At 33.5% G+C, this 27,016-nt stretch overlaps 1 protein-coding gene across 9 annotated transcripts in view; it reads right to left on the bottom strand.

The window, feature by feature from the left end:
- Positions 1–560: 560 nt before the first annotated feature.
- LOC124369905 (probable nuclear hormone receptor HR3) overlaps positions 561–27,016 on the bottom strand; it is a 251,296-nt gene continuing 224,840 nt past the window's right edge. For 7 of the 9 annotated variants that reach the window (XM_046828074.1, XM_046828076.1, XM_046828073.1 and 4 more), the window contains 9 exons: positions 25,192–25,375; positions 23,159–23,358; positions 16,873–17,004; positions 14,660–14,799; positions 13,002–13,134; positions 11,926–12,150; positions 8,651–8,804; positions 7,401–7,511; positions 561–4,569 (listed from right to left, as the gene is read on the bottom strand). In XM_046828074.1, coding sequence (XP_046684030.1) covers positions 7,406–7,511; positions 8,651–8,804; positions 11,926–12,150; positions 13,002–13,134; positions 14,660–14,799; positions 16,873–17,004; positions 23,159–23,358; positions 25,192–25,375 — 1,274 coding nt within the window. In that variant the 3' untranslated portion in view covers positions 561–4,569; positions 7,401–7,405. The remainder of the gene's footprint in view (positions 4,570–7,400; positions 7,512–8,650; positions 8,805–11,925; positions 12,151–13,001; positions 13,135–14,659; positions 14,800–16,872; positions 17,005–23,158; positions 23,359–25,191; positions 25,376–27,016) is intronic. The other 2 variants (XM_046828069.1, XM_046828072.1) reach the window with 2 other exon arrangements.

Genomic DNA, 27,016 nt, shown 5'->3' on the forward strand with positions numbered 1-27,016 from the left:
TTGTAACATAACAATGGCAAATCTCCAAAATCGTACTATACTTTCGATTAAAATCTTTTGTTTGATTATTTGGAACCTGGAGGAAGACCTTGGGATCTCAAAAACTGTTTTTGTAATTTTAAAGATGAGTTACAAATTGGTTCATGTGGCAAAAGTGGCCTCAGCTTTGGAGAAGTTGTGGATGTTATGTTCACCATGACAATGCTCTAGCTTTTTTGTACAATCAATGCAACACTTATCAGTTAAATATGACATAACTATATCAGCTACCTTACAGTCTTTGCATGCAATTTTTCACTCTTTCCTAAAATGAATACTCTCATGAATGAACCAGATTTCAGAAAACAAAAATAAAAATAAAAGGGAGTATAATACAAGGAGTACTTCGAGTCCCTGATACCACAAAGTGACTTGCCTTTAGTGTGCCGAACAAGGACAGATACTTTTCGGACAGACCTTACATAGAACAATTTACTTTATTTTATTTTCACTTCAAAAACCTTAAAATGGTGAGATTGATGAAACACGTAAGCCAGTGGATTGAAATGAAAGTCAGCAAATGAATAGATACATCTTTATAATTTAAAATGAAAAAATAAACAATGCCAATAAATGTAATATTAAAGCTTTGTCAGAGTCAGCTTTGAAACAAAACAGAATTAATAAACATTTAAATATTTTCATAAAACAGTGGGGAGTATTCAGCAATGAGGCTCGGGTTTTTGTACGAATCTTACATCTAAAAGAGTCTGCTGAATGTTGAAACAAGGTGAAATGAGAGAGTTGTACTTCTGAATGGACCCAATAAACATATTTATTGAACTTATATAACACATTTGTCAGTTAACAGTTGTTCTGGACAAGGGGAAAATACCAATTTTGTTGATGCAAAATATCTACAAAATATTTACAGAACGAACATACGCTGTGACTGAGAACTGAGCCAGGTATTAATATAATTATCATAAAGCTTAAAGTATTTCATCCTCCCAAATAAACTCGATCATGAGACCGATACAAACAATTTACATTAAATTATTTCATCCGGTCATAACATTTCATAAACGTACAATAAATTTCTAACATACGAATTAATACATTCCAGCTCATATAAAAATAATAAATTCAACTCGGTGAGGGTGAATATAAACAATAGCTGGTATTTATAGAGTAATACGGTAGGTAATATGATCGCGTACATTGTAACATTGAAGAATGATTAACAATAGAAGTAGAGTGTTTCATAAGACATTGCCTGCGTAAGACACTTGCGGGAGCAGGACCATACGCGACGCGGCGCTCGACACGCCACCGCACGGCTCTATATCTATTGTCACAGCACAATGCAAAGCACTCTTGGCGACACCACACATCACAGGTACTCTAATCAGTACATTACGTTACATACGCGTACTTCCAACGTTTCTTATATAAAACCTCTATCGATACACACGCTTCTCTCAGTGCACAAAAATAAGACTAATAAAATACGTCATAACAGTGATCGCCTTTCTATTGTAAAACAAACAAGATCGTGTAAGTTTTAAAGTCTGGTCCTAAGTCAAGTGAAAAGTACAATGGCAGTGGAAATTTAAGTACAAACGCAAAGTGAATACTGATAATAAAACAGTAATATTCACAATTTCTAAGTTAACTTACTTTGATCACAATTGTACTCATAGGACTTTCTAATAGAGCTTTTGCAGTCTTTGCTTAAAAGTCTTTTGCACAGTTTATACTGGAGATAGAAATAAATTTAGATTAATAGATTATATCACCTACTTAAAATATCTATGTATTACACAGAGATACTTAAAACATAACACAATTTTACAAAGAGACATTTCTGAAAAGTACATTGAACAAGATATAAACATGTAAAAGCTTATGTTTTCTGTGAATGTATGCAAGAGTCACGGCATGAGAAAAATAAAACATGGAACCGACCAGGAGGCACCTCAAGTCTTATCACTATTTACTACAATATTAGTCGACTCCGACTGGTCCAATCACTCACTACTAACTATTTCATCGGTGTTTATCAATTTAATCGACTGTAAAAGCAAATTTTATTAATGAAAATACTACAATCTAACAACAGATATCCACCACTTCCGTCCATACTATACACATACATTGCTCAAATGAAAACAAACCACATATTTATGCAATAATAGACTGAAAATCATACCAAATAATATGTTCCGTTTCCCCCCTATTTCAAACCATGATATGTCACATAAACTATTTCCCTCCAACTTATCATACATTTTTGTCCCTTTAACAGTATATAATTATTTATATCTATATTTCTTAACTGTAAGAATTTTATGACCAACATGAATTTCACTCTTACCTAATTCAACATATAACTAGCTGTCACAGTGTCTTATTTGATCCTATAAACCAAGTCAAGGATGTGCATTCGTGTAAGGATTCGGGGTCATTGCAATACTTGTATAATATATAATTAGAATATATTGGCAAATTAATTTTAAATATTTATCAGAATGATGCCAATGTGTGACAATGAGCACTAATATATTGGAAACAAACATATCTGATGGTTTAAAGAACTTAAACTTTTATAATCGAGCGGTCTAAAGAACAGTGACTGAAGAAGGTTTAAAAATGCCGAAAATGTGCGTATTTTATCGTTGTAGTAATCATGGATTCATATAAAATAATTCATTTTAATATTTCCTATATTATCAGTGCAGATAAAAATGCTATACTTTGTAAAATGATCTCATTTTATTTTATTGAAAAAGTATCTGAAAAGAGGCAATAACATCTGGATCAGAGCTGATGTGATAAGGCAGTTGTCGGAATGGTCCATATGAAGAAACAACACTCTGTGGCAGCTAATAAAAAATATGAACAATCCATCTTCCTATTACATAATCGTACTTTATTACTGATCTTTGTGTTCTCACAAATTAATTTCATCAATGTTTATACACACTATACACAAGGGAGGGTGGCCAATTAAACATCTTCTTAATCAGTCATTATATGAAGAAAATATATAAATATATGTATATCAATATATTTTGTATCCATCAATTCGAGGTCAGTCAAGCTCCGCCTGTGATCAGATAAGACTGGCTTGTATAACTACACGACGCGTTCAGGCAAGGTCTTGTGAAACAGAATCATCACTTCTGTTTTGCAAGGGTATATATACATAAAAAAATAAAAAGTTCTCTTACGTTATGTATTTATCACATCGTACGGCACTATTATCAAAACAATTTCTGCCAAGCACTTGTACAGACGGATCACAGATTCACGCACTCATAACCCGTCCCATTGAAAAATTGTTCCTTACTTAATTTTACTAACTAGCTTACTTTAGATATATTTTCACATTTTCAAGAATAAGTGAACTTTTGTCGTAAAGACAGGTGAAACGATAATAATGAAATCAACGCGGTTCTTACGTTTTGAGTTGAAACGAACTGTCGATGGGACTCGGAAAAAGTATTGAGGTGAACGTATCATTCAAATCTCACTCCGTTAGTAGAAATCTTTGAAGGCCTTGTCTAAGAGAACAAAATGGAAGTGGACTGATGAAGACGACAGTGAATGAAAAGCGATCGCTCTGGCCGAAAAGCGTTTATGGCTTGGTTTTACAAAACTCTACATTCACCCGATATTAAATATTATTAAAAACACAACAAGTCGAGATGTATCATTTTAAAAGTCAAATAGAATAATTAACTATGTCCAAAATCTGTGTCGATATCAAACTATTCTAAATTATCTGTACTTTACTCGTAGGAAGTCTAGACGAGCTGAGGTAATTCTTCGTACCAGTTCAACAAATGTAACAACATCACAGATAATTCCATATAAATATTATATATATATTTATCCATATATTTAACAAACTTGAAAATATTTTAATCCCCTTTCCAGTTTACTTATATTATTAACAATGGAGTTGCTACAAGGTAAAACTTGACATACACAAACTCACAACAATCTAGATTTCTCTTTAAATAAGATAATATGTACAAAAATACAAAACAAGACGAGTTAACTGTCGGAGACACCTCGACTCGACTGACACGACACGAGTTACAGCAGCTCCCGTGCCCGTGTAGCTTACGCTTTCAAATAATCAAAATAACAAGTAATAAACTTTACTGGAAGGAAAATTAGCTCAGCTCAGTTCCTAGGCGTAACAGAACTATATACTAATACAGTACTTTACAAAATATCTAGCTTAGCTATCACTCGGCCCTTGGAGGCATACATGTGACTCCTAGTTCCTCTTCTTTTAAAACAAGATGTGTTAGTAAGAACCCATTCCCAACATCCATTCAAATATTACTACAGTAAGAATAACAATTAAATTATAGCTAATATAAAAAAACTTAATTTTAGCGTTGTCATGGTGTTCAAAAACACTCGTTGCACTGCTTTCAGAGTTCACTGAATTATTTGATGGGTACACTAAAGTGTGGAGGCTAGTCTTGTTGATACACACAGTCGAGGGCTTGTTGTATCAGAAGCGAGTGGCAACTCAGCATGCTGCTCACAGTCTGACTATCGTTGGTACACCTGCAAACACAACAGTGGCGTGAACAACAATCAGTTACAGTACAATCAGTAAGATTGATACACTAAAGTGTAAAGGTCAGTCGGAAGCCAGTGGCAACTCAGCAACCACAGCTGAATTATGAAGCCTATACAAAAGATATCTGACCTGTTATCTTATCTTTGTTGATAAGCCACAACAAAAGAAACATGGCAGAGTCGAACTTTGCACTTCAACTGGCTTACTTGCAATGTTGGGTGAACCTTCACTGATTATATCTTAGACAGTTCATTGCATACTGATGTCAGAAAATTATCATTCAGCCTGTCTATATTCAATTCCGTCAAGAAATCTATGAAATTTGTAAGAAGACTGATGAAAAAATATTTGTTTTTGATGACAAACACATTAACTTACATATTTGTGTGGACAGCTTCAGACGAGTTGAGACCCTGAATAGTTCAGCAAAATTATTGTACAGATTGTATTAAATAATAATTCTTGGGTAACTGGATTACCGGTGGAAGGAGTAGGCCCATATGAATGATAAGGGCTGGACTGTACAAAAGAGGCTGCTATCGGCGAGGCGCGCATCGCAGATGGCAGTGTTTGATAACGAAATTGAGAGGTGGGGTGAGGTAGACGTGCCGTACCTCCGTCTCAGTTCATCGGAAGTGATTGTAACGAGTAGAGTAATTATTGCTTAGAGTAAATCTTTTTGCTAATTGTCATCGAACCTGCGGGTAAGTGAACCTTTTAACTGGAGTCCAGTCAATATTCATTCTTAGTTATTTTGGAATAATTTTGGGAAAGAAATATTGTACAAATTAAATTTAATGGGAATTTAGGAACTTTCCTTTTGATCTGTGCAATATAAAACTTGTTGGTTCAGTGAGCACATGTATATAAAATTTTATGTAAAAATACTAAAAGAGTTTTGTGGTTGTTACACATGCTTTCAGCAATATTTTTGATTTATAAAATCTCTAACACTGAAGAACTTTTTTATTTTAAATCTCTAACACTGAAGAATAATTATAAAGTAAAGTAGAGAAAATTATTAACAAAATAAAAATTGAATTTTGAAGATAAATTAAAGTGAAGAATTGATCAGATTAGAGTGTGAAAGTTTTGAATTTTGAAAATTAAATAAAAAAACAAGCTGTAAGAACTTTGTACATTTTGGGAGTGAAGAATATATTACAAGTTTGAATTTAAAAGTCATCAAGAAGTTTTTATTTTAATTTTAATTCCAGTTATTATTTTTGAGAAGAAGTTTTATTTTAGTTTGAACTTTGTTTATTTCAGAAGATTTACTTTTATTCTTTTTAAACCTTCACAAAAGTTTATTTTAAATTTCAAAGCTAACCCCTCATGTGCCAGTAAAACGGTACATTATAATAAGGTTAAAAAGAATCTAACTGTAATTTTAACTGTGAAGGGATTGATCACTACCAGTATGCCCTCGTATGGATCAAACCTACTACCGTAAATGTATATGTTGTTTACAACATGCAAGTTTGCCATCAAAGTTCATAAACGGATCCACGTGGGAATCGGCAAATTTATTATGATATGAACAGTTTTTGGCTACACCTCAATTCCCACAGTTCCTAAGGCCTCTTCTACTTACCTTATGCATCTCTTTGTGAGTTTTGTCCAGTCAAACTTCAAATGAACAGATTTCAAGATATCGTAAAGACCCCAAAAACTGATTTTGGAAACCTGCTTAAATCAAGGGAAATGAGCTGGCCATGACATTCTGTGATACAAGAAGGAGGACTTTCATGAGTCCTCAAACCCTTAAGTCAAATAATTAAATCCCACATTTTAACTGTGAATAGACCCTTGTAGTTTCTTAAGTCCCACATACCAACCACTGCTTAGCGAAGAGGCACACTTTTAAATAAACAATGAAATAGATAGTGAAATTACTGTTAACACAAAGGAAAAGAAACGATTAGTCATGTACAGAAGAGGTAACCCCTAGTGAATAAGGCTATAATTACTAATTATAACCATTGCTATTATTGCCTAACAAATATTCCTTTACAGTTTTTAAATTGAATTATGACACAAGTTTTCATTTTCTATCTACAATTATGCAAAAATTTGAAGTAAATGACATTAAATTAATTATATCTTATCAATCTATAAATAATTTACAGAGTAGCTTGTAAAGGCTGTGTGAAAAATAACAATGAAATAGGCTGTATAGTATATAATATTTATTTATTGTATGTGACATGATGAGTAAATTATCATAAAAATAAAGGGCATTTGTGTAAAACCTCTGCACCAAATGTGGTCCAAACTCGGAATGAGAAATAATTTTGCTATAAATTCATGTTCATAATAGATATTTTGTCCATAGTACCAAAGTTTCCATCAGTTCATGTTGATAATAAAATTACTGGATGAGCAAGAATGCTATAATTTATTACAGGTGGTTGAATTTCAACGTTTTATTTCCCCAATCCCAGTTCCATCAAAGTGCCTTTCAAGGCAAGGCATTCTGCTAACTAGATAAATACACTAGTTTTAACAAAAGCTTAACTCTCTGGATTGATACTTTATAATGTTCCACTGTAAATAAACTCCATAACTCTATTCATTACATAAAAGATGTTAGTGTGGACTTTGTTTACAAGAAATTCACTATCTCGGCCAACTTAACCTTCTTCAACGTCAAGGTAAAAAGTATTAGAGCTTAATGGAGCAATGAAAAACTTCATGTCTATCAAAGCATCATCTCTAAAAAATGAGGATATAATTTCTAAAGGAATATTATTTATGAAAATATCACTATTCTCAGTTTTGGATGCGTACTTAAATCTAAAATCTGTGTACTTACGTTGCTCAGCTGTCCACTGAAAATAGTTCTTTGTGCAGTGCCGGGAATTCCAGGTGAGGAGTTGTCCTTTTGAACTTTGCAAGAGCTTCCATGTGTAGCATACTGAGGTCTCTGTAAACAAGGAGAAAAATATCCAATAAGATTCAGAGATTACCGTACTGGGAGGGAGTTCAAATTTGAAGGGATCAAATAATAAGACAACAAACACAGGTTACCTGAAGTTAATAAAGAACTCTATAGACAGTCCATTCAATATGTAGGCCCAAAATTATGTAATCAAATGACTGATGAAATCAAATTGAATAGTAACTGAAAACGATTCTGCTCCTTACTAAAATCCTGGCTATTTACAAAACCTGATATCGCTTTTTTAACAAGAAGTTTTATGCAACCACTTATTACATTATTTACATTATTATTACATCATTTTTAACCTGATTGTGTAAAACTATCATAATTATAGTAATGTGTGTGTGAATGTTTGTTTTAGAATAGGTGGATGTTCTATCGTATGTGTATGTATGTGATTTTTCTGATATTTGTATGTAATTTTATATAATACATTAATTAAATTTTTAATTATTTTAATATATTTGTTTATACATTTTTGGACAATTATTTATGATTTTAGTACGTAAGATTGTATTTATGTATTATGTATGTTTTTTAACTGTTTTTTTATTCTTTAAATTGTCTAATTACTTTCTAATAACCACTTTATATTGTATAAAAATCTGCTATAAGTCTTTCTTTTGGTTGTAGCCTTGTGCAGATGTTGCGGAGAGCAGTCTGTTGACTTTTTAGTTTTTTTTATGTGAGAGCAAGCTATAAGCTATAAACTGTTTATTTATGTATTGTTAGTCTGTTACACTGACCAGCTACTTGATTTTGGTCAGTGACTTCCTAAGTTTGTCATTTATTGTAAACACGTATGTAAATGTTGGAAAATAATTATTTATTTATTTTATTTATTAGTTACCATTACTGTTACACTGTTCAATGTAGTTCTTATATTTACTCTTTGAAAGGTGACAGTAAACTCGAATACTCTAGCTAACTTTCGGTACTGGGAATCACTAATTTCTAAGACATATTTGAGAAATGAGCTCTTTCTATTATAGTAGAAAGTCAGCCTGTGTCAAGGATAGCACACTGGGTAAAAGTTTGTCAATATTCTTCCAACACTTCTTCCAAGATGGTACAAAGAAACAACATAACAATTTCAAGAATTTATACAGTAAAGTGCTCACCTAAGCGTAGGTATTTTATTCATGAGAGCATCACAGACTGTGACATCACCCTTGATGGGCATCGTATGGTTCCGTTCCAGTTCCGTACGCAGAGCGCGCAGACATGCCTGCCCCAGTCGTGTTATCTCAGCCAGCCCCTTCAGCCCTTGCCGATCTGTAACATTAAGAGTTTCAGCATGTTCAAAGAAGTACTACAAAAATTACAAATCTCACAGAAATGCAGTAATGAGGGGGAGGAAATGAGTTGGTGGGTTATGATGGATTGATGAAATTCTCTCCCGCAAAAGTCAATCTACCTAAGATCCTCCATCTTTCAGACAACCCAGTGGCTCATCATGAATGTTTTTGGACATAGCCCCTGTCAAAAATGCTGAACATCCCATGCCATAATGCCATAATGATGAACATTCCTGCAGCAAACCAAAATACGTCTTCATTGGCAATACATGGATATTTAAATAAGAGACAGAGCAGAACTTCCTCAGTTCCTTGAAATATTCACTGCACATCTCACTATGGTTAAACTTTCCAGTAATTTTGATAGTCTTTTCTGAATTTGAAAAGAAAATACTGTGTGTTTTTTTGTGAAAATAAAACACTCTCCATTTTGCTTTTGGCACAACTTCTCCAAATCTCACTGTATGTACAAAATGTGAGTGTATTATGCCATAGTAGGCCATTTTGAAGACTTCTGAGAATCAGAATTTTGCTAGGCGATGAAGAGCTTTATACCAGAGATAACTTAAGCAGAGACATTAACAATGTGGTCATCCAAAGTCAGTCCTCTCTCATTGAATATCCTAGGAAACTTATGCAGTTATTTCCTCTAAAAAGAAACCATAAAGACAGTAGGCGACAGTACATCTTCATATGGTCAAAGGCAGAATTTGATGACAATGACTTTGGTAAATTTGCTTTCTTATGAGTCAAGAACCGCCCTTTTTAATATTTGAATCACTTTGGCTGTCTTAAAAAAAACAAGGGACAGTCTCGTTTCAAATGACAAATAGATCAATTTGGTAAGAGGTGTCAACATGTGTCTAAGGCAATACTCAAGTAATCATACTGACATTTCGTTGGTGTCATCTGTTTTTTTTTTATTTTAGTCTCTATATGACGTGAGTCATCTCTTCCTTCCCTTGCCTAACAAGCATGAAAAAGAGGAAGAATAATTGTTATATACAGGGTGATGCAAAAGAACGCATGTATTTTAAAATACTATAGGTTTATTTTAATCACAGAAAAATTGTATTAACATCGAAACAATCAGTAAACATTTTGCATTTTGAGGATTCGCATTACGAATTCCAAAGTGCTTAGTTATTAAAAAAATTGTAACATCATAAAAATTGTGTCATTCTATGTTAGTACACATTCCTTTGCGTATTGCAGCCATCAAATTTTCAAGTGAATGAGGTTTAAGACAATACTCTTTGAATTTCAAGTTATTTAATAAGAAGAAGTTGCACGTTGGTGAGCGAGCAGGCCAACGGAGATCACCGAGACGTGAAATCACGTGATTAGGAAACATTTCTCTAATGACTTCCATAGATGTATTACTCGTGTGGGCTGTAGCTCCATCCTGCGTACCATTTCCTAACAACGTTAAAAATTAACTGTGATAGTTGCAGCACTGTCTTCAAAATATAAGGTCTAACAATACCAATTTTCAGGACCCCAAACCACACCGTAACCTAAAGACTGCAGTTGTTTTGGCATTTCTTGTGAATTGTTAGTTGCCCAATAGTGTCGATTCTGCTTGTTTACAGATCCATTCAAATCACTCATCATTAAAGCCTTATTATTATTTGCAACGAAATCAAGCAGTGTCTTACAAAAACTTCTTGGTTGATCAAAACATTCGTAAAGCTTCTGAACAATCATGATCTTGTTGGGATAGAATTTCAACTCACATGACAGGATGCGCTGTAGCGATCGATGTGATATCCCCTAGGTCAAAACACGCCATCCAGTCGAGCAGTTAAGAACTGAAGCTCTGAAGTTTGTGATGTTTGCGCTCTAAGAGGATGATCAGTTGGTTTATTCTTTGTAACCGATCTTGTTGCACGAAACGTACTTACCCAACGATGTATCATGTTGTGATCAGGAATCGAACTATTGCACTCGACATTAAACTCTCTACAAAAGCTTCGTTGAACATTGATGATACATTCGTATGATTTGAAATACTGTTCACCAGCAAATACCCGATGTTACATGGTCCATTGCGCCATTGCTTTTAAAACTGGACGAGCTGGCCTACAAAATGGTGTCGCTCAGTGGTCAATGACAGATCCACTCCACTGACACTATGCTACTCAAATCCTAGCGTTCTTTTTGTGGCACCCCGTATATTTATACACAAAGATGTATAAACTTGTATGCATAGGATTATATGTGTTTATAAGAAAGGTACATTCTGACAATCCCATTAATTGTTTCCATGAAGTGGAACAATGAATAATGAATTTCCCACCAAGATGGCCTCCCCAAATTTTGCATTAATCAATTCACACATGTCTTATGGTATAAGCATGTATGGAGCTACAACAAAAAGGAATCTAGACTGAATTCTTCACCAAAAAAGAAGGTATTAGAATAATGTTAAATTTGGAACGCAATGAATCTGTCAAACAGCATTTTTATAAATTAAGAATCCTTACCGTATATGGTCTATATATTTTTCAAACTATCATGCTTGTGAAATCAAATGAAGATAGTATACCTAAATTAGGAGCAAATCATGATTATAACATCACCATAGAAATTATCCATCAATCTCAAAACATACTTAGAACTTTTTAATAAAAATCCCACAGCTACAGGATCCAAATTCTTGTTATTTCTTCCAAAAAAGTTTCTAGAAATTTAACAAATTTGCATATTTAATACAAAGTTAAAATAATTTTTAATTGAAAAATCAGTATACTCATTTAAAGAATATTTTGAGGTAACACAGTTTATCTTACAATTTATTAGTTAATATGACATATTATAAATAGTAACCAAATTGTAAAATCAATGTTGTCATTTACATAACATTTTGAGGTAAACTTCTTTATTTCATGATTTATGTAGTCACTAAATAGCCATATTGTAATATAATAGTTGACGCTATTCTGTATTTATACTGTATGTATACATTTTTTAAATCTTGAATAAAGTTAATTTGAATTGAATTGAAAAGCCTTTTTCTCCTCAAGCACAATAAATAATAGCTCCACCTTATATTCTTGGCAGGAGAAAATAAGATATCTGTATACACTGTGACTTACCAGGAGAGAGCAGCACAACAGCTGAGTAGAGCGCCAGCTCTGTTTCTGTGAGTTTGAGTTCTGCAACTCCTCTGGCCACGTCGAATGCGAGTGACACCAGCTTCTGCTCGCTTTGGTCGGTGGTGAAGAACGCTTCCCGTGGCAAAAGTGAATCCGTACACAGGACAGCATCCTGGCTCAACTCGTAGTAACGGCTCATACGCAGAATGGCCAGCTCAAAACTCCCTGAAAGTTATAATTGGAGGTTAATTTCGATACAACACTCTGCAAACAGGACAGCATCCTGGCTCAACTCGTAGTAACGGCTCATACGCAGAATGGCCAGCTCAAAACTCCCTGAAAGTTATAATTGGAGGTTAATTTCGATACAACACTCTGCAAACAGGACAGCATCCTGGCTCAACTCGTAGTAACGGCTCATACGCAGAATGGCCAGCTCAAAACTCCCTGAAAGTTATAATTAATTGGAGGTTAATTTCGATACAACACTCTGCAAACAGGACAGCATCCTGGCTCAACTCGTAGTAACGGCTCATACGCAGAATGGCCAGCTCAAAACTCCCTGAAAGTTATAATTGGAGGTTAGGGTCAATGAGACAAGATAGGCAATATGATTTTAGAATTATGGTTCAGTTTTGAAATAGAATTTCTAAACATTTTACGGACATAATGTCATATTGATCACCAATATTTACTAGTTGTTACTGCCCTCTTCTTCATATTTCAAACCCTATGCATTTGAATGTTAAACCTTCTGTGTTTATGGTTTGAAATCTTAAGAAGACAGCCGATACCAGTTTTAAAACTCTTGGATTTCTGTTGCTATAACACAAAAATGGAACGTCTATAAACGTGTTAATTTTTTAATACATTTCTCTCCAATATACATTAAATAAAGAACTGAGAGTTATGCTACTTTTCATTATATTTCCTCCCTGTTTTATTCCAGTGCCTCGCTCAATAAATGTGTATGATTGCTAATGCACTCGTAGCTGGTAATTTAACATTAGAAAATGTGATAAAACTTGATTTTTCATCACCAATTTACAAATTTCAGTTTCTATGTTTACACTTACCAGCTTTAAGAAGTACTATCTGGTCATCTTGAGTGAGCTTCATGAAACCCGGGACCATCTTGGCGAACTCGATGATTTGTTGGATGACAGTTGTCAGTTTCTGGGCGCACTCCAGCCATAGTTGTTCATGCGGCTAAACACACAAAACACATCAGTTGTCAGGGGGAAATCTACAAGTTGAAGGTTCACTGCAGTGGTTATGACTGTGAAACAAGGTAGTTTCTACCATTGGTTTTATGTCTTTTACGATATCAGAATTTAAAATTTAGAAAATAAAAAACAAATATTTAAAAAAAAACTTAGATACACCATCCTTGCTAACCTAATATTATTCCGCTAGGCTTATAGGTGAATGATGTCAAGACAACATAAATGTGGCTAAGAGCCGGTGTATAACTGTAACTTAGCTAGTGATATTTAGAAGCTGAGTAAATCAAACTTAAACAGTTTCAGTTTCATGTCTTGTATATGGCTATTTTGTATAAAAATCAAGAAAAACAAAATAAATAAGTATATGCCCTATCTAACTTTTGAAAAGTCTGTTTATGCTTCATATTAAAAAATTGCAATTAAAACATAACTCGATTTTCAGCTGCATACATTTTTGTGAATCTTTTTGAGGTAAAAAGAAAAACTCACTATTCAAAGATTTTACGTAAATTTTACAATATTAGTGATATAATGAAACACAATATACACAACATTTTACAAAGAAAGTCTGATAATTTATCCATTATAATTGTATGAGAGAGGAAATAGTGTTTTGTAACTCTGATGAGGCTCTACAAAGCTATTAAGAATTTATATTCTTTTAGGTAAAAATGCATATTTCAGTTAAGACTTGGCTATACTTGCGGCCATCTTGGTGTATGCTTCCAAACTTTTTAACCGTAATGTTACTAATAGAATTATACCTCTATGACTAAAAACCTCTCAATACACTACATTGTATTTTTATAGAATATAAATTTTCTTATTTCAGAATCACCAAAACTGTTTCTGGAGACATTAACTCTGATGAAAGAGCGAGGCTCTTTGAAACAAGCGTGTGAGTTCATTTATATCTTAACTGATAATAGAGACTTGAATGGGATGTATCCATAGGCTTTGAGCTCCCTCCCCACTGAAATACATACTCCTTGTATTTTAAGGACGATCTAGTCCCAAAAGGGATTCCTTAACAAATAATTTAGAAAATGCTTTAAAAATGGTTTCTATGACCTACTGCAAAAAATAATCGGCTAAATCTAAAAAAAGTTACGGAAAGCCATGGGCACACACATCATATATAAATTTGGTTTCTGTAAATACAGCGATTTTGGCTCAGGTCTTAAAAACCAACAATATCACAAAAGAAAAGACATTCAATAACCAAATTTACATAGGGATAAAATAAGGGGCAACAAATTTGTAATTTTTTCTTAATCAAAACACAAGAATAGTTTTGGATAACTCTGGTTAGCAAATATGAAAAGTTCAAAGCAAATAGGAATAATTTTCAATAATAAGGCAGTATTATAACACTTCATGAGATTAAATCTATTAATTGTTATCAAATGTAATATTTTTCCTTAGATGTTAAATGATTAACTCACTAAACGTTTTATTGAGCTTACATAACTACTTCTCCACTAAGCATATGTATTGTAGATACAAACCAGTTCTTTGTAATACATGATTTTGGTTACGTCTTGAGGTTTTCGGAACATACTGTGGATGTGTTCCAAGGAGTAGAGGCAGGTTCTGGCGTGGGCGTCGGCTATGGTCTTACTCAGTAGTTCTGTGATCTGAGATGGATCTGGAGACACAAACAACTGGTCACTTTAGAACTGTGTCTAGCCCGTTATCGTTGCAACTACCCCCAGATTCTGGCTCTAAGCTAGTGGACCACGGATTGTAAAGCTGCATGCAAACGGTAAGATATGAATAAAGCACAAGCTCGTGTTAAACCATACCAGTAGGCATTCACTTTCCAGTCACTGGATTGTTCTTGCTTGATGATCATAGTCATGGTTTTTTTCCTGAATTACTAATTAATGTATTCTTGCAATAAGCTGAGGTAACAAATCAAGTGTGCATTCCCGATTTATTAAAGTAGCTAACACCTCAAACGAAACTTATCTGAATTATCCAAAGCATGCTGAAATTCCTCAACTATTTCAATGAATTTATGTGATTATCTGTTGTTAACCCCTCATTAAAAACTATTTAACCTTGGTAAATTCTCTGGCATCATTTTGTAGTTCAAACCCTTACTAGTTTTATGTTTTTAAATAAACAACACGATTAAAAAACAAAATATGAAACATTTCTTCATTGGACGTGGAGATGAAATCACCTAGAAAAGGAAAACAACTTTCATTCTACATTGTTTTAGTTTCAAGTAATAGGCTAGATTTAAGAATATTCCAGCAATGTGCTAAATTTGATTCAAAACCTAAATTCTGTAGCACATGCATTTTTATTTGCTATTCCATTTGATTTTCCCATTTGGCAAGCAAAGTCACTTGTTTGAAACTAGGACAAAAATCGTGTAAAGTGTAAAGTAAAATGTTATAAACATGTTTATACATATTTTTCTTTGTTTTTAATGCATACGTATTACTTGGGTATATCACCCAATATACTTGAGCTTCTACGAAACATAATTAATACAAAAAAAGTTCAAGTAATTTTATACTCCCCTCCCACAAAACATAGGTTCATAATGCAATAATAAAGTTTATGTAAATGATTAACTGTCTTATAATACAAGTTGTTTTAGAAACTGACAATTTCAAATCTAAAAAATGTCTAATATAACATTTTAGTGAGGAGTTTCAAAATGGCCACTAAATGTGACATTCACAAAGAACCCTGAATTTTAATTTTAAATTATGCCAAACTAAAGATTATAAGCTATTTAGAGTTTAAAAAATCCAACATTATAACTTAAAATCACTTCTAACAATAATTTTTTATCAGAGCATTATTTATTTTTGAAAAGTTATAATAATATTGTAGCTGAATCGCGGTATCAAATGAAAACATATAAGTTTATAGTTGTTACTGTTATTTTACAAAACTATATAGATAGTGGAGGTTACTACTTTTTCTTTTGAATGAAAAGAATGTGATAGAGACAAAAACGAGACTTTTGTTTCCGCAGTTGAGTGAAGTGGTCAGTTACATAGAAGTATAGTGGAAGGGAAATTATGTAAACTTATCTCCACAATTAAGTCAGCAGTTCATTATTATCAAGCTTGTAATAAGGAGTTTACAATAATTTCTTATTCAGAAATATAGTGATATTTTATCTTACCGTAAATCAATGTTCTCATTTAAGCACCAATTACGGAATCTGCACAAAAATTTTCTTTTCTATCTTTCCTCCACTTATTTGCCAAAAGCTTATATGACGAATTCGTGCTAAATGCGTACTTCTTTCCTCGGTTGTGGCTGTGTAATACCGTTCATCTCCAATTACGAAGTACAGAAGATTAGTTTTCCTTTACTAATGTCTAAAATAACTGTATTGGTGACCATTAGATATTTTGTCCGCTGTAAAAACAGAAGTCTGGTTTATATCTGATTCATCCTCAAAACAAGGAAAAGAACATATTTATAGTACAGGAATTACCTTTTGTAACAAATTTAAATTATTTATTTTAAATTTTAAGGACACTGAAAGTTTTCTGTACCTACAATGAAAAATTAGTGTAAGACTGATTTTTTGACTGAGTTTACTTCATATATCGATAAAAGTTAGGTTGTGCCTTTAACAATTTCAGCATCGAAAAACTCAAGTTGTTATTAATTATTTCTTAAATGTCTCATTATTGAAATAGGGTTTGTTTACCAGAGAATCGGAATGATAAGGAAGTAGTCTTACGGGGTAGAGTGGGTTCCTCCAGTTGGCGTGACGTAGTGCTATCTACAAACGTGACGAGTGGAGAGGCTGGCTCAGTGACGGCTGACTCCACCTCCAGCTTCACAGGGCCCAGGGACACACATTTACCACCACCTTGTATTACACCACCCAACATTAGCATTAGATAAGCATCAGGCGTCACCCACAAGCAGTGCATTTCACGCCACCACAACACTACCACACTATACACACTCCGTTGGGGCCTAGATCACCGTACAGTCAAAATAGTTTAAATATACAACAACATGAACAACACTTAAAACCAATTTGGGAAACCGGGTTAACATTAATGAGTCTGCAAGAATTCCGAACAATGATTTTACAAGGAAATTTCTGAGTACACATATGTTTCACTTAATAATACAAAGTTTCAAAAAATGTGTACGTAGCAATTCCACTGAACAATTTCAGGAAATCATATTGCATTTGTATTCACACAGAGAGAGAATAAATCTACGTATAAACTCAAAAGAAAAACCTTTAAATAATAAGGTCAATCCTATGAAGAGCTCGAAACAATTGTTTTTGTAAATAATAATAACAAACTGTACAATTGAAATGTGTTTAGCAAACAAATATCTATGGAAGTTGTTTCCAAAATAGATTTACCTACCTAAGAAGGTGTTTGGCAAACATTTAAATTATAAATTTCACAATTAGCCTGATGAATTAATATAAAATGTTAATGAAGCTCGCAGTGCAGCGTACAAAAAAATTATGGCCAAGAAATTAGGAAATAATTACTATTCAGACATTGATTTACTAATTTATTTAATTTAAACATCTGACTTACTGTTTGCATTTAACAATTACAGACTGTAAATACATAGCGTTTAAGGATGTGTTGCTAACAGTTAAAGTAACGTTACAACTTTGTTTATTGTTTATTCTCTTCTAGCATACACAAGTTATCAATATATGGAATACTTATAAATGTAACCAAGCAATACGTATCAGTAAAATATTCGTCTACTTTAAAAACGATGAAGATTTAAACACCTGTCATAACTAAGAAATTGTAATTTCATCCCTCTTAAAGAAGATCGCTAACCAAAATGATGACTATTACAAAACTCCAATACATTTTCTCAACTTTAATTCAGTTTGTAGCAAATATAAAGCTTCCCTAAAGTACGCATTTTGTGTTACTCTTCATTTATATACGTGATATTTTTTCAACCTAAAGTTTAATCAAACCGAATACACTATGTAAAAGGATGAATAATAAATCAGATAAGTGTGTACTGATTATACTCTGATGGGGTGGAAAACGTATTTCATTCATTTTTACACGCAAAAATAGTATTTAAAATTATTTTTTTAATGAAAAATTATCGTTAAATACATTAATTAATCTTTTTATAGTAATTTATAAAGTTGCAACTTTATAAGTCAATTTATTGATTCTATAACCTTATTTTTGCTATGTGAAAGAGTAAAAAGACTGTTCATAAAGCTGACTTTGTTAAATGTTACAAAACATTTTAGTGATATAAACTCAATAATTATTTATATAATCAGCTGAAATACAAAAAGAATCTGATTACTACTTTGAGATAATGGTCTGATTCTGGTATTATACACCCTCTATTATTTGTAGGAACAATATTTAGTGAGGTTCTATTGAAAATTAATAAAATCTCTGTAAAAAGTTAGTTCTTGATAAAACAAAAACAAAAAACCTGGCATTTACTTGCTACAATTACATATACTTTTATCTTTAGCATTAACAACTTATTGACAATAGTACATTTACATGCAGCACGTTGCAGTTCATAGTTTTTTGAAAAAAATTATATTAGAAAAGCTTAATACTAAAAGAGATAAAAGCTGAGTTACATGAAGTTCATTGCATATCTGCATTTGTGTTTGCAACAGTTTACATTGGGTAAATGAGTTTAAACTGTCCAAACATCCATAAAAAATTAATCTCATCTGGAAGATTCAGTGAAAATTACTATCACCAAAATGGTTCACAAAATCCACAATATGGGTTGGAGTGAACAATTATCAATATGTGTGAAACAGCTGATGCTACATGCAACAGGAGGATAGGAAGTTGTCAGTTTTTTTATCAAAAATATGTCTGTAGTAAGGGTGTCATGGTTTTGCTTGGTGATGACCATAGATTTTGGGAATTATCTACACCGATTACTTAAGAAAGGATTAAATTAACTGAAGAGTATCGTGTGTCATTATTGCATCAATTAAGTGAAGAAATAACAAGAAGATCTCATTTGAAAAAGAAAAACATTATCTTGCACTCATCCATATTTTTGATAGCTATGACTATGAAATTGAAGTTAAAATTATTACAACATTGTTCTCATCAATTGTACATCATCTGTATTTACCAGATTTGGGCTCCAGCGACTTCCAAAAGTCGCAAAGTCCAAAATTTCCAAATTTAAAAAATGGTTCACTCACTGATTTAAACAGAACAAGATCACCGCCCAAACAAATACACTTTGAGGATTTCTGCAACCCTACTTTTTGGAAATGTTAAAAAAATCAGAAAAACAATTGGAAAAGTGCACTGAGCTGAAAGATGATGTTTAAAAATTTAAAATACCAACTCAAAATAATGTTTTACCTACCTTTTTCAAATGACTTATTGAACAACTCTCGTATTACACTGCAATGTTTTAAAAGTAAAAAATTATCATGTTCCTCAACATTTTTGTAAAAATATGAACTCTACTCTTTTAAGTAAAAAAATAAAAACGCACATAATTTCATTAGAGTAATAAATGATGTCATAGCAAATTTAAGGCGAAAAATGATATCATAACGAAATGTAAGTACATTTCGGTCATGATTGTTAGTACAAATGGTGCTAATGACTATATCTTGGTGCTAAAAATATAGAAATTTCATCAATACAAATCACCAGCACCAGATCTGAAGCTGACACTGTGCTATAAAATCTGGTATCTGTATAAAATGAACAAGTGGCATACACTGTAAAAGGTATGGTTGATATCTGATGTGGTTCGAGGAGTGGATAAATGTGAGATATGATCAGTAAGGTAAGTATCGTTGGTAAATGAATAAATCGCCTAGCTACACCTACTGCTCTTCAGGATACTACAAACAATTAATTTCATTCCCAATTCATGAGAATTTACACTTTTATATTGTATTGATGTTTATTACATTTTACGCTATCAGTATTCAACTGCCAACGTTTGTTTTTATCGCAAACAAATCTTTTCATGGGAACAGGGATCTGAAGCAGTGATGCACAGACCAACTTAGTGTTCTATTTGCACATGAAATTTGATTCATCAATTTATTTATCTAAATTATACAGTTTTCTTCAAAGGACCAAATAAGTGATTATTAAGGGCTGTGTGAGAAATAACGTGTTTTTCCAGTGGTATCCTCTTTGGTTTGTACCTGTCTAGTAGAAAGTTGTTGAAAAGACGCTGGGTAGTTTTGTAATAACACAGAGGTATCAGCAACCACTCTACCATTTGGTTCTTCTTTCTATTCTTCCAAAACTGTTTGGCATATTCGATTCCAAATGGATGCAAAAGTCGTACTTTTTCCCACATGGATGGTACAGCTCAGTGGGAAATTTATCTGTGTTTTATCGTGCTAACCTGGCCATCAAGAATGGATAAGACAGCATACCATCCCATTGTCACTGCTTTATCATAAAATGTTGGATCATGCCTACTTTCAGGAAAGCTAAGTTAGGTTCTGGTATGGTTTTGTCCAAGGATGTGGACTTTGGAGAGCTTCAGGGAATCGGTTAGGATTCACTGATTGATGAATGCCAAACCATTGACTGAATTTTGTGGGATTCTTAAACTAGTCCTTGTGAAAGACATTCTTAGCCTTGGCAACTCTTCACCAAGAACATGTCTTGATGACCTGAAGGATGAAAGCAAACAAAGTTTAATTAAGCAACAAAAAAATTCATCCCTTTGAATTCTTGGAATACACACCTTGCTAGTATAATGAAGGAAACATGATTTTTCCGGACATTTACAATCGCTGAGTGAAACAAAAAATCAGTAACACTACGTTTCAAGATCTGCAACCTGATTTCTTCTTCAGGTAAAAAAACTAACCTAACACATAATTACAAACTAGATTAAAATAAACAAATCATACCAGAGCGTTGTGACATGCCTACGTAGTGTTACTTATGTTTTGTTTCACTAACCGATGGCAAATGTCCGGAAAAATCCTGTTTCCTTCACAATCCGTCCATTGTAAAAAATAAACTTCAAACATAGACTTGCTAGTATATATTGTACATAAAGCGAGTTTATGCTCCTGGTTTAGAGACACCTCACTGGTCACTAGGTAGAGAGTCATAATTTTTCATCTTGATAAAAGAACTGAAATAGCTCTTCCTCTCTATGATAATTATATCAGCCCAGAGTCCTCTGGGATGATAAGCCGTAATGATGATTGCCTTATTGAGCTTGACCGGTGTCAGACTTTCAACACAAATGACTCAACTACTTTTGAAACCATAACATAAATTTGGAAAAGATCCTGCTACTGTAAATTCTGGCAGGGGAGTCCTTTCTGATTAAAAGATTCTAGCATTGCAAAAGAACTCCTGACTTATTAGTGTGGTAGTCTTTTTGTTAATGACTGATTGGCTTACTGACTGAAACCAAACATGCTTTTTCCATCATATCACTTTCCGTCAGTAATGTAACCAGGATTTATGAAAGGAGGAAGAGGAGGGTTTAATGAAGTTTTCTACATATAGACAATGGAACAATCCAAGCAAAAACCCTTGATTGTGAGTTTAGTCTAGCTTAAATTAGCTGGTTGGCAATTTTTTGATTGATACAGTGTAGATTTAATTTTTCCAATACTTTTTTTCTCTTCTATTATATTCGCAAATCTCCACGTGATGTATCCTAGGGGAAGGGTTAACCCTCACAACCACTTCCTTGGCTACACCTATATTTCTCATTTCTCTCAAATGGTAATAGCAACCGTTATTTAAAATTGGCGAATTAAATTTCCTGTTGGAGGCTGTACAAAGTTTATGGTACATTTAAGATACGCTTATCAGGTAATTCTGACCCTCCTAATCTTTAAAAGTATCTCTATGACCTCTATTAATGTCAAGTATTTAAATTAATGAAGGTACCTTGAAAAGCTATACATCCCATTCAGTATGTGACTAAAAACGTTAAGGTGATTCACCCCTTTGCCCAGCAGTAGTATTTACTGAAATGGCCACTGTTGTTGGAAAACCCTGCAAACTGTGTAGTAAACACTGTAGTTCTCTTTGGTTTGTGAACAATTTAAAGGTTGCAGAAACTCATCACTCCTTGCGTGCATATTGTGGTTGAAACATTACGAACAACATTGATGACTGAACATGGAGACAGTAGTATTTTCGGAATAGACATACCTATGTCCATGCCAACGAACAAAGTAGTCGGTTATCTTATGTTAGTGATTACGTTAACAGAAAGTTTGAGAATAGCGATGGGCCATTTATACATTTTTCTGCAGACCTTGGAGTAAGACATTCATCAGCTGAGTTTTATGACACTGGTATGAATAACTACTTCATCGTTGGGTAAAGTGCTTTAATGGGGTAAAATAACAATAATAAATATTTTTTTTTTTTTCCTTTCCTGAGGGAAGAGGACAGTTTGTCCCTGCGCTTTGTCCTAAAAAGGACCTTTGCGCCTCCCTTACTTTAATTTTGTGCCCTCAAAGACCGAGGCTTTTGCAAAAACCAATCAGATTTAAGGCCTTCTGTTCTCTAATGTCCTTGGGGCTGAGGAGATATGCTCCCAGGTATCTTTTCCGAGTCTCTACAATGGCAGTACAATCTAACCAAATGTGCTCCGCTGACTCCTCCTCCTCTCCACAGAGTCTACATTCGCTACTCTGACTAAGGCATACCTTCATAAGGTGCTTCCTCAGAGGGGCATGTCCTGTCAACATTCCTAATATCAGTCTTATATCCTCCTTATAATATTTAACCTTGGATTTATCTTTTGATCTACGTTTAGCCTTGCACTAGGCAAATTATCTGAGATGATTGTAATGGAAACATTTAGACAATTGATTATATAAGGGCTGTTACAGGGAAAAACCGGTGTCCGATTAATTTTAATATGAACAGCATGGACAAATTGATATAAATAACTCATGTTAACCGATTTTTGTATTTCCAGGCCAACATTCAGTACAGTATTGTGGTATGCGTGACTGATCACGAGGCAGTTAGTGTTATAGGAAGGAAGTGCAGTACCTGTAGTGATAGTATTGGAGATTATATTGGTGGTGTCGACGGTGTGTATGTTGTCTGTGAGACTGGGACGAGGCAGGTCATAACACGTCGTGCTGTCCACGGTGTACGGGTCCGTGCTGATGTACGGATCCTGTATCTGCTGATGGTAGTAGGTCGAGCCACTGTACACACCTCCTTCCACACTGCTACTGTAAGGATACCTGCACCGCATTAGACATATCACAATAACTTATACACATTGTATACGTACACAAGTAGTACACTATAAATAGTTACATCTTTCCATATTGCTGCTGTTAGAAATACTTGCTCCTCATCAGATAAGTTACATTAACTCATACAGGTTGTATACATACATAAATCATGTACTGTACACATATCCATCCTTTTAAACTGCTGCTGTAAGGATTCCTGCTCCGCATAAGATAAGTTAGATTAACTTATACAGGTTGTATACATACATGAATCACGTACTGTACACATATCCATCCTTTTAAACTGCTGCTGTAAGGATTCCTCCACTGCATTATAAATGTTACAAAAACTTATACACATTGTATAAATTCACATATAATGCACTGTAATATAAATCATAATAACTTTTATACACATTGGCACATACGCTAAAACACCCTGTCATAACGTAATAACCATTACATTTTCCAGATTGTATGTAATCATGTTAAATGTTTATAGAGATCCTGATAACCTCTTTAAATTCTCCATCTTTAAAAACTCAATCTTTAAATAAAGAAGTACTGTTCATACAGATATTGAGTAAGAAATTAGCTTTTTTGTTGCTATTAGCTGAACTGACGTTCAATGTCACTTTTATTGAAGATTTTATGAAATGATGTTGACATAGGAGGGTTATTATAATTCAAGTATGTAATCCATAATGAATAAGATATAACATATTTTATTGCTTATTAAAATAATAACAAAGTAGACTCATACCTAGAATAGAGGTTAATTGAGGGTAACCAACTCCCATAACATAGTTTTTCTCATTATTTATTTTTACTAATGGCAGATCAATACTTTATAGATCCCTGAAATCAATTATAATAGTTGCATTAGATTGTCCAGACAAGTCATTTCTCATCTTATACTCTCATTTTTCCCATTTAACAATTTTTCCGATAACATGCACCATGGGTACACTTATACTTAGGAGGCTGGAAATGCTGACCCAATAGGTAATCAAGGTAAATTTCCTCATTACAAGGTTTGATCACCCCCTTTCCTTGTTAGTGTGATGTATTTATTTTTGCCGTGTTTTTCATGAATACTTGGACTTATCCAATTAACCCAGTGTCTACTTCTGTGTTTTTAAATCTTCAAGTAATACTTTTAGTCCTGTTAATGTTAAAAGGCATAATAAAGAAAATATGTGTAACATAGTTCGTTTTAACAGTTTAATTGATTTGATAAAACAATCTAAAACCGGTAACACTGTAGTACACTTTTGTATGTCTCTTTTTCATTTATTTTTATTTTCATGATTACTCTTTTGATTGAATTCTCGGGCATACAAAGAAAAATTTTTTTGATTTTATGATTTTATGGAATTGCCTATTTATTTTTTAGTTCAGTAGTGTTAACTCATGGTATTTGGTGTGTGTGTGTGTGTTTTTAAATTTGTTATAAAAACTCATTTCTTCATAGAAAATATTTGTAGTATCAGTTATTTTTAGGTATGTGACAGGAAACAGTTTTGATGTTTTATTTTATTAGCCTGCAATACTTACCTCTTTTTCAGTATTCCTGTCTAGTTACAATTTAAACATATGGATTTGCTATAAAATATATATATTTATAACAAATTTAAATTCTCTGCAACAAGTATTATTGTTCAAGCATTGAACACATTCATACAGAAATATACTTATGAATGATTGTATAAAGGCATAACATGGTTCAAAACCAAACAGTTCACTCAAACTCAAGGGTTCAATAAACCAGAACATGCTCCTCCACAGAGAATGTGCCATCAATGTTTACAGAAGCAGGAATGTTATGGGTGGACCTACCCAGTAGTGTTGGGGAAGATGTGGTGGTCGGTGGAGGATGGGGTCTGGTGACCCTCGTTGTAGCTGCTGATGGTGGTGTCCGGGATCTCCACCTGCTGCGCCCTCTGCTGGGCCGCTCGGTGGTACCGTACCTCATCCTCCACCTTCTCCCTCTGCTTCTTCGACATCCGACCAAACTTGACAGCTGCAACATCACAGTTACGCTTACACACGTGTCACAACAGCAAGTGTACTCTTCCTATGGTTACAATTTACTTTTAATGAATCATAAGATTTTCTTCACTGTTCTTTAAATAGTTTGTGCAATAAAGAAAGTCAAGACTGCTTGCCTGAGTAGCTGACATATGTGGAAGATCAGATACCTACCATTAGAAATCGTTCAGTTAGAAACACCTGAGAATTCATGGAGCCTTGGGGATTGTAACCACACACAAGAATATTACTCGGTAAAAATCAAGTTTATCCATTTCGTAGATCTCATTTGAAGTGATTGCAAAACTTAATTACTGAGACATCATTTGAATCTTATCTTAAAGAATGTAACATGAAACAGAAATCTTTTAACAGTGAGTAGTTAGCCATTATTCCACATATATCAAAACAAAATGATAAAAAGCAAAGGTCACATTTGATATAACTGCACAATATATTCTTGAGACATTTTTTAATCTTGTCTTAAATAACATCACTAGAAAACCGATAAATCTTTTAATAAATAACGTAGCTATGGTGAGAAAGGTTGAATCAATGTTGAGTCTAGCTTCGGTTCAGTTTCCTCATAAGGCAACATCTAAAATCTTATGATGTTGCACAGACTTGACTCTTGAATCTGGAGTCATGATCGTCTGAAGGGATCCAAAAATAGTCGGACAATTGTAGTACCTAGGTGTCTATGGTGTTGAAACGATGCAAAGAGTTCATTGAGTTTCTTCGTCACCGATTATTTTTGGATCGCTTCAGACGTACTTAACTCCAGATTTTTCAGTAGTCAAGTTTGCGACAGCATCAAATTTCAGATACTGCTGTTAAGAGGAATGTAAACAGGAGTTAAACTCAACATTAAAATCTTTTAATGTTCATTAGTTAGCCAATATTCCACATATTGTAACAAAATAGAGAAATATAAAAGGTGATAATACAAAAATGAAATTAAGTAATTTAAATTCACTTACGAAGAACGTTACAGTTCACAGACACATCCTTTCAGGCCACAGAACTCTTTCCCAGGTTTTACCCGATTGATTTCACTTGTAGTATGGGGGGGAGAGGAGAATTGCGAGCTCATACGATTAAAGTAACAGTTACATTTCATTTTATTCTATTAGGGTGTAATAATAAATATTAAATTCAGTGGATTTAAAATGATATTATTTTCTGCGTCACAACCTCGATATTTTGCTATCTACATTTGATTTATTTATTGGAGGCTGAAATATTGATGCTGGTATTCATTTAAATGTAAGGAGTCTGAGATAATTATACCAGTATGCATTTATATATCGGAAGAGGCTGGGACATGCATACCGGTAACTTATGGAATAGGGTAGTATTTATAGTAATATTCGTGTATATATTAGAGGAGGCTAGGATATTCATACCAGTATTTATCTATACAGGGTGTCCCAGACCATCCATTTGTATAAGGAGAACGGTATGAGGTGGAACCGCCAAATAAATTTTAAACACAGAAGGGGGTAGGGGATTCAACCCAAAAAATGTAATAATCCTGGCTTATGGGATATCAATTGAAAGGAATTTTTATGTAGAAGAGTAAATCAAACAGAACTGATTAATAATAGCAACTCTAATTTGGGGTGGTAAAAAT

Source organism: Homalodisca vitripennis, chromosome X (assembly GCF_021130785.1).
Source record: "Homalodisca vitripennis isolate AUS2020 chromosome X, UT_GWSS_2.1, whole genome shotgun sequence".
Taxonomy (NCBI): Eukaryota; Metazoa; Arthropoda; class Insecta; order Hemiptera; family Cicadellidae; genus Homalodisca; species Homalodisca vitripennis.